Source organism: Capricornis sumatraensis, chromosome 3 (assembly GCF_032405125.1).
Source record: "Capricornis sumatraensis isolate serow.1 chromosome 3, serow.2, whole genome shotgun sequence".
In the NCBI taxonomy this organism is placed as follows: domain Eukaryota; kingdom Metazoa; phylum Chordata; class Mammalia; order Artiodactyla; family Bovidae; genus Capricornis; species Capricornis sumatraensis.
In genome coordinates, this window is record NC_091071.1 from 18,304,591 (window position 1) to 18,320,240 (window position 15,650).

The 15,650-nt window shown below is 44.8% G+C and overlaps 1 protein-coding gene across 1 annotated transcript in view; it reads right to left on the bottom strand.

The window, feature by feature from the left end:
- Nucleotides 1-9,290: 9,290 nt before the first annotated feature.
- The window catches only part of HS3ST4 (heparan sulfate-glucosamine 3-sulfotransferase 4), a 484,825-nt gene continuing 478,465 nt past the window's right edge, over nucleotides 9,291-15,650 (bottom strand). The window contains exon 2 of the mRNA XM_068969257.1: nucleotides 9,291-9,927. Within this exon, the coding sequence (XP_068825358.1) occupies nucleotides 9,291-9,927 (637 nt within the window). The remainder of the gene's footprint in view (nucleotides 9,928-15,650) is intronic.

The following is a 15,650-nucleotide window of genomic DNA, read 5'->3' on the forward strand; positions in this document are numbered from 1 at the left end:
ATATCCTTTATTACACAGACACTGGTGTAATCAAGTTGCTAGCAAAGATATGGCAGAGGTGGGTCTGTCAAGGGGATTGGGGTTCTTGAATTTTTTTAGGGAAAAAAAGACTAACTCCTTCTATCCAGCAGAGAGCTGAGTGAAGGCTCCTCTGTACTGTCCCGTTTTTGCCTTGGTGAATCCACTCTCAGGGTGTGCAGGACGTGAAGTGAGAGGCTTTTAACCTTTTGAGAACTGCCGTCTGTCATTTTTCCAACCTGGTTCTAACCTAATCCTGCAATTCCAGCTCTTCTCATTCTCTTTTCTCTACCAGGATATTTTGTGTTTCTTCCAGGCAGGGAAAAGTTAAAAAAAAAAAAAAAAGTTAAACATGTCCAAAAAGCTTCATACCAGCTCCTCTCTTGAGTTGAAGTTTAAAGGAAGGACATATCCAACATCTTCTATAGCCCCAGAAGCCCTTAATAATCAAAGTCCAGAACTTAACATCCCCCGGGAAGCCATTCTAGCCCTTCTCACTTATTGACTGGGTGGCTCTTGTATCTTTCCAGACAGATGGACTTCTCCTTCTCCTATTAAAGCTTCATGAGGATAGGTCACCAGACTTCTTGTTCACAACCTTTCTCTTAACAGCTAGCACAGCTATGAAACAAATTCCTGCCAAATGATGGAATGGAATAAGTGGCGGGGATCTCACAGCCTACTTGGCTTGCTTTTTTCAGTTTTTAAATTTTTTTTTTAAAATGTTTACAGTGTTGTGTTGGTTTCTGCCATACAGCAACGTGGATCAGCCATAATTATATATATATCCCCTCCCTCTTGAGCCTCCCTCCCTTCCCCCATCCACCCCTTCTAGGTCATCACAGAGTGCCAGACTGAGCTCCCTGCGTTATATAGCAACTTGGTTTACTTTAACAACTATCACTGCCTAAAACTTCCCTCTTGAGACTAATTCAGTGGATTCGAGATAAAGCTGATTCCCTGTGGTCTCCTTGGGACTTCACCTTGCTCCTTATCCGTAGGTGCCTCTCCTGGTTGACAGATGAAACGTAGACTTGACAAAGAGCAGTGGAAAGATGTGTGCACTGGTCAAACACACACAGGTCTAGGTCCACACAAAGGTGTGTTCTTTGCAGAACTCTAGAACACTCATCCCTGCATCATTAGTATCTCAGAAGGTAGGGCCTCTTACTTTGGCAAAACCATTTAGAAAGGTTGGACTGTATCCCAACAAGGCAAGGCGGGGGCACATTCAGAATCAAGCACAAACTCAACCCTTGCTTCCTGAAAAAGTCTCCCTGTTAATATCTGTAGAAGTACCCACTTCTGAGAGTCATCTGTCAGACAAAGCTACTTTTAGTACCCTTGGTTGGTCTCCTTAATCTCTGATGTGAGAGTGTGGAAAGTGCATTGGGCTACAAGTCAGTATATCCAGGTTGGGAGAGTGGCTCTTCTGTTACCCTAAGTTAAACAATGCTTGCCTGCATGCTAAGTTGCTTCAGTCATGTCTGACTCTGCAACCCTATGGACCATAGCCTGCCAGAATCCTCTGTCCATGGGATTCTCCAGGCAAGAATCCTGGAGTGGGTTGCCCATTTCCTCCTCCAGGGGATCTTCCCAACTCAGGGAATGGACCCTTATCTCTTACATCTCCTGCATTGGCAGGTGGGTTCTTTACCACTAGCGACACCTGGAAAGCCCCAAGTGAGACAGGATGCTCCTTAATTTTGCATTGATAAAGTGAAGACTTAAGACAAGATTCTCCACAAATTCTCTCCAGAGAATTCTCTCCAAATTTTCTCCAGAAATAGAGACAAATTTCTCTGTTGGCCTGTATCTGGAGTCCCACATTACCTTATTCTAGTTCTCAGAGAACCCTAAAGGTTCTTCCTAACTTTCTATTGCCTCTCTTCTCAGAATAACCTGTCCTGCAGCTCCAGGATCCAGGTTCCCCAGGCACATGGAATAGATAATCTGGCATCTCTGCAAGGGAAGGCTTCTCTCAGTAGAGACAGTGAGATATAAGGGTGCTGGAAGATGAGAGCCAAGGATGAAAAATTAATTAGGGAAATAAGCTGTCCAGGAAGGAGCCATTCAGGACACCTGCTAGATAGTACTTCCTGGGGCCAGGCAGCTGAGAGGGGGATCAGCTGCTCTGGGTGTCACTGTGAATACAGATCATGTTTTCCCTTAAAGTCACCATCAAACCTGTTACAATATTGCTTCTGTTTTATGTTTAGGTTCTTTGGTCTCAAGGTAGGCAGAATCTTAGCTCCCCGACCAGGGATCAAACCCACACCCAGGGAAATCCCTAGATCTTTGCTTGATCTTGGACCAAGGGGCGGGGAATGAGTTCATGATGCTTGAGACTGGCTAGTGAGGTGTTAACCCAAATGAACTCTTTGTCTCACATTCAGCCCTACTTATATCCCACAACTGTCATAACAGCAGGATGTCATGGCTCCACTCAGAGCCAGAAAGAAGCTGTGATGAAGAGCTTCCTGACCCCCAAACACGCAGATTGTTCTAACTCTTGTCTACTCACGGCCTCAAGGATGAGCACTGACTGGTCATTCATTTTAAAATCATCCTTTTCCAAGTGGTCCAGAATGATTAGATGGAATCAGAGCTATTCAAGGAAAGCTGCTCAAGCCCAGGAGAGGTCTTTGAGAAGAGATTACAAAAATATGCTTTGAAACATTTCCTGCTTTTCTTTAGAACAGGCTGTACTGACACCTTCTCTCCCATAACCCACCAGGGCAGCAGCCTGTGTTGTGGTCTTACTGCAGTCATTACGTTGATATGCAACTTTGGGAATGTCCCTTAAATTCCCAAACCATCATAATTCCCATCTGCAAATTATAAGGTAAGACTTGTTGGTCATCCCCAACCTAGAGGACGTCTGTATCTAACTTAAAATGTGTGAATGTGTGTGTCTTCATTTTCACTATAATTGATTAACACATTTTCAGAAAAGTTGGATTTCTACTGATTTGAAGTCTTTCTTCCTATGTGAATCCACAAGTAGCCAATAGCCCAGGAAAGAGGGGCACCATCTGACCTTGGACTTAGGCAATGCCAAGGTGGTGGTGGTGGTGGTGGGGTCTCTGGAAGGACTTGTGTTCCCTATTAACGGCTTGGTTATGGTCACTTAGAGATACACAACTTTTCTTCTACCAAAGATTATCTTTCATAGCAATGTTCCTCATGCGTACTTCTCTCTTTTTCCCCCTTGCCCCCCAACCCCTGCCAATATCTGCCTTGTAGCTTTCTTAATTATCCAGTCTTGTATTTTTTACATTTTATTTTGCTAGTGTTACCTCTTAGTGTGTCAGCCTAACTCTAAAGCATAAGAATAGTTTTACAATTTGAGATGAGGCAAAATGCTGCCAAGTAGGGTCTTAGATGGCATGAGCTTAGTGGTCTTTCCTTTGCCTTAGTTATCACCACTACCCCTATTTCAGATTTCCATAGCACCGTGTGCACCCCCTTGCAACAGTGCAAACCTATGTATTTCATTTTTCCCGTATCCATCTTCCCCACTAGGCTGGGATCCCTGTCAAGGCAAGTCAGCTTTGCTATCAACTGCCTCTTGGTTACTCTACACATATTTGTGGAATAAAATCTGAATGAAACATGGTTGTCTCCGGACCACAGTTGGTTTCCTGAATCCAGGAACACTCAGGATGCTTGGCCGTCTTCCATTCTGGGACTCAAATTTCATGCATTTTCTTGGCCTTTATTTTTTGCCCTGATGGTGGATGATGTACTATTATTACCTTGAAATAACATATTGTCACAATTTAAATAAGTGGTTTCCAGTATCTCTTATGTGTGGAAATGACACAGCTTCACTCCCTTGATAACCTGGAAATCACATGAGCTCATCTCCCCCCCACCAGCACCCTAGTTTGTTACACAAAGAAACCGAGGAGGTCTCCCAAGCCCGCTTTCTTATGAGGCTTGCTCCCAAGCCTCTGCCCTGATTCTCAGCCATCTTCATCTTCCAGGTAAACTCTTAGGAGTCAGAGTTCTAGGCCCAGAATTCATAGCTTGGAAGCTTGAAAATGTCACCCCCATTTCCATCTCAAAAGGATCTGTGTGGCCCTTTGTGAATGAGCCTAGGAGTCTTGAAACATCTAAAAGAACCTTTTAGAGCGAAGAGCAAGAGAAAGGCCAGAGTGAGGTGGCCCCATCTGGGTATGGAGTGATGGCAGAAGGGGCCTGACCTGGGTACGGGGAAGGTTTCTCATTTAATTGCCTGAAATTCAGCCAGTTTTGAGCTATTTATAGAGGTTTTTTTTTTTTTTTTTCTTTTGACCTCAGCTCACAGCAAAATCAGTGGTGGTTCTCTCCCTCCTAGCATTCTTGTAATTTTCCCGTCTAAGTAAAGATACACCCTTGAAACACTTGTTGTTCTAGAAGGGCTATCAGGAATCCCCTTCTCTTCCTCCTCCTGCTCTTCCACATTCTTCATCTTCTTCATAATTATCATCATCACTACGATCAGTATCCAGTGTTGCCAAGGAAGCACTTTATTCTTTTCAAATACCTTCCCAACTGTTGATTCAATTTGGCCCTCACAGGCACTCTAGATGATATTCCAGTAGGGATTCAATATGCCCATTTTCAAGACAGGAAAAGTAGAGTTCAGATGGGGAAGACTACTTGCCCAAGATAGAGGCAAGGATAAAACCTGGCTACCTCTCTTCTGAAAGTAGTGAGACAGAAGTTTTTTTTTGTGGGGTGGGATGGTGAATAAGGAGGTGGAGGATGGGCAAACGAGAAGGGGCAGGTCAGACCAGGAAGATCTAGAAGGCAGAACCAAGGGACTGGAGTTTTAAAGATGTGAAACTCAGATGAAGACTCCCAGTACCATGGAACTGAGAGGACCACTCTTTCCAGAACTTAAAATTGGGTCTTGTTTAGTTGCTAAGTCATATCCAACTTTTTTGCAACCTCAAAGACTATAGATTACCAGGCTCCTCTGTTCATGGGATTTCCTAGGCAAGGAAACTAGAGTGGGTTGCCATTTCCTAATCCAAGGGATCTTCCCAACCCAGGGATTGAACCTGAGTTTCCTGCTTGGCAGGTGGATTCTTTGCTGCTCAATCACCTGGGAAGCCCTAAAATTGGGTCTGAGAGGCTCATAATGGTGCAGGGAATTTCCATCGAATGGCCACATCCTTCCAACTCTGAAGTGAGGGCTTCCATAGACAGTCTTAAGATAAATGGGGCTACTGAATGTTTTTGTTATTACTACTGTTGCGTTTTGAGCTGGGAGGTATCAGTTAAAAGGTCAAGGCATTCATACCTTTCGGGTACAAACTATTATGTGCAAAAAGCAATGAACATGAGAACAATGCCAGCCACACTATTTGGAAGGATGGATTCTCCCTTTCTCATCTCTGAACCACTTGCAGCCCCCTTTCCAGAGCTGTGAATCATCCATTCAAGGGAAGGGAGGAGAATAGAATGTTAAATACAATTTATGCTTTGCTAATTGAAATCAAATGCAAAATTCAGTCTGCCATGAGTTGCCATGCTCATGTTTAAGTAGGGTGGAAGTGTCATTAATCTGAGACCGTTTTCATAGGCTGACTTAGCTTTGATGGATAGGAAGCAATTCCTTTGTCAAGTTTCCCCACCAACGAAGGGGATGTGGCTTGGTGACTTGTTCCGAGTCACAAGAATCAAGCTTGAGCAGACACTGCCGAAAAGAGAACTCAAACGTGCCAAGTTGGCATTTCTCTTCAGAACCATGAGCTTTCACCCATATCATCAAAGAGATGCTTAAAACAAAAATTCTCCAAATATCAAGGCTTAGGCCTCTGCCTAGTTCTCCAGAGAACTTAAGCCTGCTGCTCTATGCAAGAGGGATAAATACTTAGGAGGAGTTTCCTACTTTGATTTCCCAGGTCAGAATGGCTTGTTAACCATGGCTAACCATTTAAAAAATGGATTTGCTTTTCCTAGCTAAGTGAGGATGCATACTCACTAGATTTCTTTTTTAAGCAGCATTTGAGGGCTTCCCTGGTGGCTCAGACAGTAAAGAACCTGCCTGCAATGTGAGAGACCTGGGTTCAATCCCTGAGTCGGGAAGATTCCCCTGGAGGAGGAAATGGCAACCCACTCCAGTATTCTTGCCTTGGGAATGTCATGGACAGAGGATCCTGGTGGGCTACAGTCTATGGGGTCACAAAGCATTGGACACGACTGAGCGACTAACGCTTTAAGGTCTTGACATTCTGGGTCTATAGGGATAGGTAGACAGCCAGGGAGGTGGGACATGGACAGCGGTGTGACTGAGGGGCTGAGCTAATGTGTGGCCATCCACTATTATAAGAGGTGCAGTGGGCTAGAGCAGTGGGCATTCTCACGGGCATGCATGCACAGGCTTAGTCATGTTTGACTCTTTGTGACCTTATGGACTGTAGCCTGCAAAGCTCCTCTATCCATGAGATTTTCTAAGCAAGAATATGGGAGTGGGTTGCCATTTCCTTCTCTAGGGGATCTTCCTGATCCAGGGTTTCCTGAATTGGCAGGTAGATTCTTTATTGCTGAGCCACCGGGGAAGCCCACTGGTCATTCTTAGCTCATGGAAAAATATCTTTAAAGTTTTCCTACCATGAGCTGCTCCTTTGACCTCCTAAGTTATAAGATTGCCCCTTACTTAGTTGTCATTGAACTCCAAAAGAGACCTATTCCTCCAAGGAAGCCATCAGTCCTAGGGACCATCTCATTCAGAAGTGATCCTCACAAAGGCATGAAAGCAGAGGAGGAAGGAGGATGAGAGGGACAAAGAAATACACAGGTGAGACTTCCCTCATTCTCAATTCCAGCTTCCATAACACTATTTTTGAAAGGGTAGATGTCTGAGCCCCACCCGAGAGTCTAACTCTTTAAAAATTCTGCAATGCAGCTTAGGACATTGCAGCTTGAAAATACCCCCCCTCCACAGCTGCCTCTAATACATAATCAGAGCCACTCCTTGCTTTGCTCATGAAGTTAGTTACTTAGTGTTACTTACTCAGTTTTGTTGGACTCTTTGCAACCCCATGAACTGCAGCCCACCAGGCTCCTCTGTGCGTGGAATTCTCCAGGCAAGAATACCAGAGTGGGTTGCCATTCCCTACTGCAGGGAGATCTTCCCGACCCAGGGACTGAAAACTGCATCTCCTGCGTTGCAGGCAGCTTCTTTACTATCTGAGCCCCCCGGGAAGCCCTTGCTCATAAAACAAGGCTCCAAATCAGTCATCCCACAGTACACTCTTCTGATCAAGCAGGCCCTGTCTTCTTTCAAATAGGTGTGGATGTGTACGTGTGGCACAGTTCTATTTGTATCTTCTTTTACTTTGGTGGTTTAATCACTAAGTCATGTCTGACTCTTGTGACCCCATGGACTGTAGCCCACCAGGCTTCTCTGTCCATGGAATTTTTCAGGCAAGAATACTTGAGTGGGTAGCCATTCTCTTCTCCAGGGCATCTTCCCAACCCGGGGATGAAACCCGCCTCTTCAGCATGGCAGGCAGATTCTTTGCCACTGAGCCACCAGGGAAATCCTTTTTACTTTTGTAGTAAAGGGATATATGCTGCCTTCAACTCAATAACTATTTTTTTAATCTGGAAAAAAATTGTCAGATTGTTTCTGAATCTTGCACATCAGTCTGTTCCTTGCCAGGATGGGTTAAGAGGGGAGGACAATGCACACTTTACAGAAACTGCTTCCTTTGTGCTATTTCAAGAATCATCCTGCCCTGCAGATAGAATTCCCTGGCAGAGTCGATAACCTGGGCCGTCCTGGCTATCCCAGAGAAGGGATACTCCCAGAATTCAGGGGAGTGGAGGTGGGAATGGAGGTAACCAATACAAACACACCATCAAAATCCATCAATCAGATTGCATTAAGCTTTATAACAACACAGTTTTCAGTTAGCGGGAGAAATGACAGTTTAATAACAGTTGAACAGATTTCACTCCCTCCCCCCACTCATACATATTTCCAATTTTGCTAGAACAGTTCCTGGTTCTGAAGATCTGTGAAGAGTGTTTTATGTCAAATGCTGCATTTTAATGGAATCAAACTAATGGGAAGGGACATTTGACGCAGCAGCCCTTGATGGGGGTGTCCGCAGACAGCCCTTACCCTCCCCCACCCCCTGACACTGGGTCTGACAAAAGGAGTCAGCCTGCTTGTTGCTGCCCCAATATGTGCCATCTCTGAATCGAGCGAACGAAGCATGAGATGACCACGAAGGGGAGATGGTGGGACAAAGAGAGAGATGGTGATCAATCCCCTGTGGGTTGGGTCGCTAAAGGTTATTCATGACAAAAGACATGCCAGCTCTCTGGTCCCTGCCCCTCTGGGGACCCTAAAGGACAGAGCCCCTCCAATAGCTTGTCTCAGATCCATGCTGCTGAGGGTCTCAGAGATGGAGACCTCCCACCAAGAAGACTGGTTTTCTTTTTTCACTCCCAGAGATGGCTTCATCTTTCCCAACCTCAGAGCTCTGGGCTCAGCTGCAACTCCCTTGCTCTAGAGCAGTCCTGTGAGCCTGATTCTAAGGAGGGCCTAGGCTAAGCTTCTTTACCACCCAGGATACTCATGAAGAGAGGGACCCAACTGCCCTTTGAAGGCTCTTAGAAGGAAGGCTTCCAGGGATGTCAGCTTTTTTTTTTGGTGAGGAACGTGCATGCCTCTGCCTTCATCAGATGAGGAGTGAGGAAGTCAAAGGGTTGTGGGATGAGACCTTTAAGGAGAAGGCTTGAGACATCTTAAGAGGGAGGATCTTGCTCCCTAGGAGTCCTGGAGCAAGCAGCCACAATTAGTATTCTGGCAAAATGCCAAAGCAGAGGTTGATTGAGCAGGGGGCCTTTGCCAGATATGGGGCTAGAACTCGGGCTTCTCAAATTAAAGTGAGAGGCCCCTGCCCAAGTAGAACTTCCCTTCTTCCTTATCATTTAAACAAACATTCATGCCACTGTATCTGACCTTGACAGCTATTTATCCTGTCTTCAGACTAGATTAACCAGCAGAAGACAAGAATTAGCAGTGGATTCTGGTGGCCAGCTGGTCAACCAGATGCTGCTACCCAGGCAGGCCTGGTACCCTATCAGCATGCCAGGGGATCCATATCTCTGCCTAAGCCAACAGCCTTGGAAGCAATCCTGACTGGACAAAGGAGATCTACTTGGCACCCCAGCAAGGATGAGGCTGCAGACCCTGGGGGATTCAGGACTCGGGTCAGGAGCCTCCCTAGCCACTTGCCAGCCTTCCCACCACATCGTGAGCCTCATTTATCACCCTCTTCCTGTTCCCACTGGAAATCTTGACCAGTCATTTGGTAAAACATCATGTTGAAGGGTTTGTAGAACTTCCGCAGTCTGTGGATCACATCCGGGTCAATGCGAGGATGAGTCCGACCCTTGCTCTTGCCTAAGCACCTGGGGGCACTGCTGTCTTCTGGCTTCTTTAAGCAAGGGAACCCCTTGGTTTTGTTGAAATAGAAATGTTTCTCAGTCACAACACGCTTGAGCCCTAGAAAATCCTGTACTTTGGCCATTTCCCCGGCGGGGTCCACTATGAGTCGCTCACCGCTGACGAAGAGGATCTGAGAGAGGGGGAAATACTGGAGCCAGTTTTCCAGATGCAGAGCATAGATCCCTATTCGAATGGCGCTCCAGGAGGCGTCGATCAGCCCTAGAGTCCGATTTTTGAAGGCCAGCACCTCGAAGGTGGGGATCTCGGGTTTCTTTGACAGTGTCTGGGTGTAGTCGGAGATGGCCCTGGTCACGGGGTTCCTCACCACCACGATGAGTTTGATGTCCTTGGCCATGGAGTGGATGCGCTTGGGAGCCTCGTTTGTCACAAAGTAACTTGGCGTCTTCTCCATGGTTAACTGTCCATCCAAAGTCTTGGGCATCACATTTCTAGAAGATGAAGGAAAACAAAAGAGTGGTTATTCGTATCCAGAAATAACTGAACTTGTCCCACGAAACATATATAAACAGCTCAATGGGGGAGCTACCAAATAAAATTCATATACACTCGGAAGTTCTTTTTAGACGTGTTATTTGCTCAGTTGTGTCCGACTCTTTGCGACCCCATGGACTATAGACCCCTGAGCTCCTCTGTCCATGGAATTCTCCAGGCAAAAATATTGGAGTGGATAGCCATTCCCTTCTTCAGGAGATCTTCCTGCCCCAGAAATTGAAGATGGGTCTTCTACACTGCAGGCAGATTCTTTACCATCTGAACCACCAGAAAAGCCCTTTTTAGACTATATGTCCCACTACAGTTCTGATTAAAGTATTTTCATAAAAGGCAGCAAAAAGCTTGTGCATTCATCCTTGGGAATGCTATACACCTGGCGTTTAAATTGCAGCTCTATCTCTTGCCAGTTATGTTTAACCTAGTCGGACTCTTAATTTCTCTGTGTATTAGTTTTATAATCTCTGAAATAAAGATAATGATAGCACCTACTTCACATGGTTGTAAAAGGATTAAAGGAGATAATGCTTTTAAAGCATTTAGCACAGAAGCTGGCATGTGTAAGAGCTTAATAAATCAAGGATAGGATTGTTGTAGTGGCTTTCAGAAAGTGTTTGAGCTCAGCAAGATCTCAGAGGTGATCTAGCCTAAGGGTGGGCAAACTACTACCTGCCTGCTGTTTTTGTATGGCCCACAGGTAAGAATGACTTCTCATCTTTAAAGTGAAGTGAAAGTGAAAGTCACTCAGTCATATCCTACTCTTTGCAACCCCATGGACTGTAGTTTGGATGGGGGGAAAAGCAAAAATAATAAGACTAAAGCTTTGTGGCACATGAAAATTGTATGTTCACATTTCAATGCTCATAAATAGTCATTGGAACATGGCCACTCATTCCTTTCTGTAAAGTCTGTGGCTGTTTTTTGCATCTACATCAGCAGAGCTGAATAGCTGCAAACAGAGACCATATCACATGCAAATCTGAACATATTCTCTAACTGGCCCTTTTAGATGTCATTTGCTGACCCCTAACCTAGATGAAAAGGTCCATCTCGTCAAAGCCATGGTTTTTGCAGTAGTCACGTATGGATGTGAGAGTTGGACTGTAAAGAAGGCTGGGTGCCAAAGAATTGGTGCTTTCGAACTGTGGTGTTGGAAAAGATGCTTGAGAGTCCCTTGGACTGCAAGGAGATCAAACCAGTCAATCCTAAAGGAAATCAACCCTGAATATTCACTGGAAGGACTGATGCTGAAGCTGAAGCTCCAATACTTTGGCCACCTGATGTGAAGAGTTGACTCACTGGAAAAGACCCTGATGCTGGGGAAGATAGAAGGCAGGAGGAGAAGGAGACAATAGAGGATGAGATGGTTGGATGGTATCACCGACTCAATGGACATGATTTTGAGCAAGCTCTGGGAAATGGTGAAGGACAGGGAAGCCTGGTGTGCTATAGTCCGTGTGGTTGCAAAGAGTCAGATATAACCAAGCAACTGAACAACAACAAACCTAGCCAAAGGGTTTCCGTGGTGGTTCGGTGGTAAAGAATCTGCCTGAAATGCAGGAGACTCGAGTTCAATTCCCGGGTCAGGAAGATTCCCTGGAGAAGGAAATGGCAACCCACTTGAGTATTCTTGCCTGGGAAATCCCATGGACAGAGGAGCCTGATGGGCTACAGTCCGTGGAGTAGCAAGTGAGTTGTATTCGGCTGAGTGACTAAACACACAATCGTCCAACCTAGTCCAAAGGTGTCTTTATGCAAATGCGGAAAATGAAGCCCAGAGACCGGGAATCAGGTTTTGTGACTTCAGCAAGTTGAATCACATCCAGAGCCTTATTATCTTCATTTTCAAAATCCTGAAACTTACCTCAAGTTCAGCTGAGAATGAAATGAATGACACATATCAATAGTGTGACATAGAGTGTGACAACATCTAGCACAGAACTGGTTTCATACATGGGATTTCTTCCTTCTTGGCTCCCAAGTTTGCTCAGTAAGGCCACGATAGGTCCCGCATGTGTGTGCTCAGTTGCTTCAGTCGTGTCTGACTCTTTGTGCATTGGACTGTAGCCCACCAGTCCCCTCTATCCATGGGACTCTCCAGGCAAGAATACTGGAGTGGGTTGCCATGGCTTCCTCCAGGGGATATTTCCAACCCAGGGATTGAACCCACATTTCCTATGTTTCCTGAATTGCAGGGGGATTCTTTACCGCTGAGCCACTGGAGAAGCCCGATAGATCGCACACCAGGTCCCATATCTCTTGGTTTCCTTCCCAGGGTTGCTTCTCAAACCCATCCCTCCATCCCTGTTCACCTTCAGAGTGGCCTTGTCTTACTTGGGAGCTTCAAGGGACTAAAGGAGTTTGATGCTACTGGTCCTCCAATACCAATGTGGCCGGTGTATCAGTGAGAAAATGAGGCTCAAGATCCTATTATACAGTCAATTTGCTGTAGGCGTATGTGGACCAAAGTTAATTGACGATAAACCCGTTTCATACCTGTTGGTACAGCAGGCCATCTGCCATCTTGTACTCCATTAAAGTCTATTCACTTCTGAGCCTTGCACCAAAGTGGTACATTTAGGATTACACAAGACCTCTTTGTTATGATGACACGCTTTTAAATGTCTCAGCTAATAAAACTTAATACAGATGAAGATCCCTCAGCTTCCCCTACCATAATTAAATTTATTTACTATCGCCTGTGTGGAGAAAGAATGACTTTTCTTTTATCTCTAATTCACATGCTCTGTCAATAATTAATTGCTACTGGGTTTTGAGCTTTCTCGGCAAGCACTTTTATTAGGCAAGAGGAATGTGCCTCTTGTCTAATGCAGAGATATTCACACGGAGTTTGATGTCGTTTGGGTATCATGATTGGGCAGTGAGCAGTTTTCAGATCAAAGCAATAGCTCTGGCCATAAGTAATCATACTCATCTCGAACAGACATCATCTCCCCAGTATTTCAAACGTCTTCACATTTGTGTGTCTCTTTGGTTTTCATCAGATTTAATTATGTTGCTTGGAGGGGCAGTGCTAAGGAACATAGTTTTGGGGGAGTCACACTTGTCTGATTTCAGAGTTCTGACTACCCATATCGCCTTGATGAAGTGACTAAACCAACCAGCATTCTTGGGCTTCCCTTGTGGCTCAGCTGGTAAAGAATCTGCCTACAATGAGGGAGACTTGGGTTTGACCCCTGGGTTGGGAAGATCCCCTGGAGAAGGGAAAGGCTACTCACTCCAGTATTCTGGGCTGGAGAATTCCATGAACTGTATGGTCCCTGGGGTCACAAAGAGTCAAATACAACTGAGCCACTTTCACTTTCACAAACCACTCTGACTCTCCATTTCCTCATCCAAAATATAGGGTTAATAAGTGAAAGTGTTAGTCACTCACTCGTGACTGACTCTTTGTGACCCCATGGACGGTAGCCCCCAGGCTCCTCTGTCCGTGGAATTCTCCAGGTAAGAATACTGGAGTGGGTAGCCATTCCCTTCTCCAGGGGAATCATCCTGACCTAAGGAGTGAACTTGGATCTCCTGCATTGCAGGCAGAGTCTTTACTGTCCGAACCACCAGGGAAGCCCAGGGTTAATGAGTCCCTCTTTTATAGGACTGTCGAGAAGCTAATACAGGTGACTCACTTTGAATTGTGTCCAACGAATGCCAGAATTTTAAAAGCTTAAGCCAGGGGCACACTATCATTGGGACAGCAATTATTAGAGAAGAGTAAGGAGAAAATATTTATGTTTAACCAAATGGAAAAGTTGAACAACATGGAAACTAAGGAACTGATATAGAAAAATAAAAAAGAATATTCTGATTCAAGCCCATATCGTCATACTTCCTGATCAAGGGAGCTGCTATTAGCTTAGCTGGAGGTAAACGAATATACTGATATCCCACTTTTATTCCAATTAAAGAGATTCTCTTAATTATGAAACTCATGTCATAGTATAAAAATACTAAATAAATGTTGATGTAAAAAATGCTAAAGATAGATATTTTTAATACATGGCCTTTTTAGAATTTTGCCCCTCAGTATACATACATTGCTCATTTATTTTGTTGCCTTTATTTATTTTTTTTTTTTAAGCTGCTAGGGTTTTCTTCTCATCTGGTCTCTGCTGTTGACTTCTTAGAGCTCAGTGTTTATCTTTACACTGACCTCGTTCAAATTCATCTCCTTCACTTCAGCTAATTGCTGCAGTCTGTCAAGATCTTTGTGGATCTGGAGTTTTTTATCTGAAGCATCTGAGATAAATGGTATCCAGCCTGTATGCCAGTGTATATAGGGGAGTAAGTGTGTGCCTAGTTCAGTGATCAATGCAAAAAAAACGGTATCCAGTCCTTATGGCTGAGACGGTAAAGAATCTGCCTGCAAACCGGGAGACCTGGGTTTGATCCCTGAATTGAGAAGATTCCCTGGAAGAGAGACTGGCAACCCGCTCCAGTATTCTTGCCTAGAGAATTCCACGGACAGAGGAGCCTGGCAGGCTACAGTCCATGGGGTCAAAAAGAGCTGGACACAACTGAGTGACTCACTTTTATTTTTCAAGCCAGTGTGTATATAGGGAAGTAAGTGTGTGCCTAGCTCAGTGATCGATGCAAACAGCCATGAGAGGAGGGGGCTAGAGAAGGCAACAGAGAGAGGAGTGGGGAACAGAGATGCCTAAATGGCTTTGATTGTCATGTTACAGATGGATACCACCATGCATTTGAGAGTTCCCGCATTTGGGGCATACATGGGAAAACCGTCTCATTTGTGGAATCTAGAAAAATGGTACAGATGAACCTATTTCCAGGGCAGGAATAGTTACACAGACATAGAGGACTGATATATGGACACGGGGTTGGGGGAGGGGACGGTGGGATGAATTGGGAGATTGGAATTGACATATATACACTGTTATGAATAAAATAGCTAGCTAGTGGGAAGCAGCTATGTAGCACAGGCAGCTCGGCTCAGTGCTCTGTGATGACCCTAGAGGGGTGAGATGGGGGTGGGAGGTAGGTCCGAGAGGGAGGGGCTATATGTATACTTATAGCTGATTCACTGCAGAAATTAACAGTGTTGTAAAGCAATTATACTCCAATTTTAAAAAAAGATACAACTATTGTTGTGTGAGATATACAGGAATTTTTGCCAGTAACAAGGTATCCAGTAGATGCTCAAAATCAATGAAGTAGCAGTCCCCCCTTTCCAAAAAAGATTCTGAATCAGTTATATTCATTCATTCATTCATTCCGTAAATGCTCGCATCCATAAATGGCAATATACTAGTGAACACAACAGAGAAGGCCCTTCCCCCCACAGAGCTTCTAGTATAACTGCTACCTCCGATAAAAGGAGAGTTCTCTATAGTATCACGTAAATAACTATTTTGATCAAAAGAGCAGGTATTATTACTTTTCACTTTTACAAGGAAGGAACCAGACTCAGAACCTGAAGATACTTTTTCAAAGTCTCACTGGGTGAGCTTATTCTTGGCTCCTAAGCTCAACGGCCAAGCAAATATCTACCCCAGCTCCTGGCAAATAGCAGGTGCTTGGTAAATATCTGCTGAGTGAATAGATGAGTAAGCCATTAGGCTCCTGTTCTAAGGCTTTGTTGTGATAGGTTTTGCTGCCCTAATGTCACCAATTCTCAGCCCTTATCCCC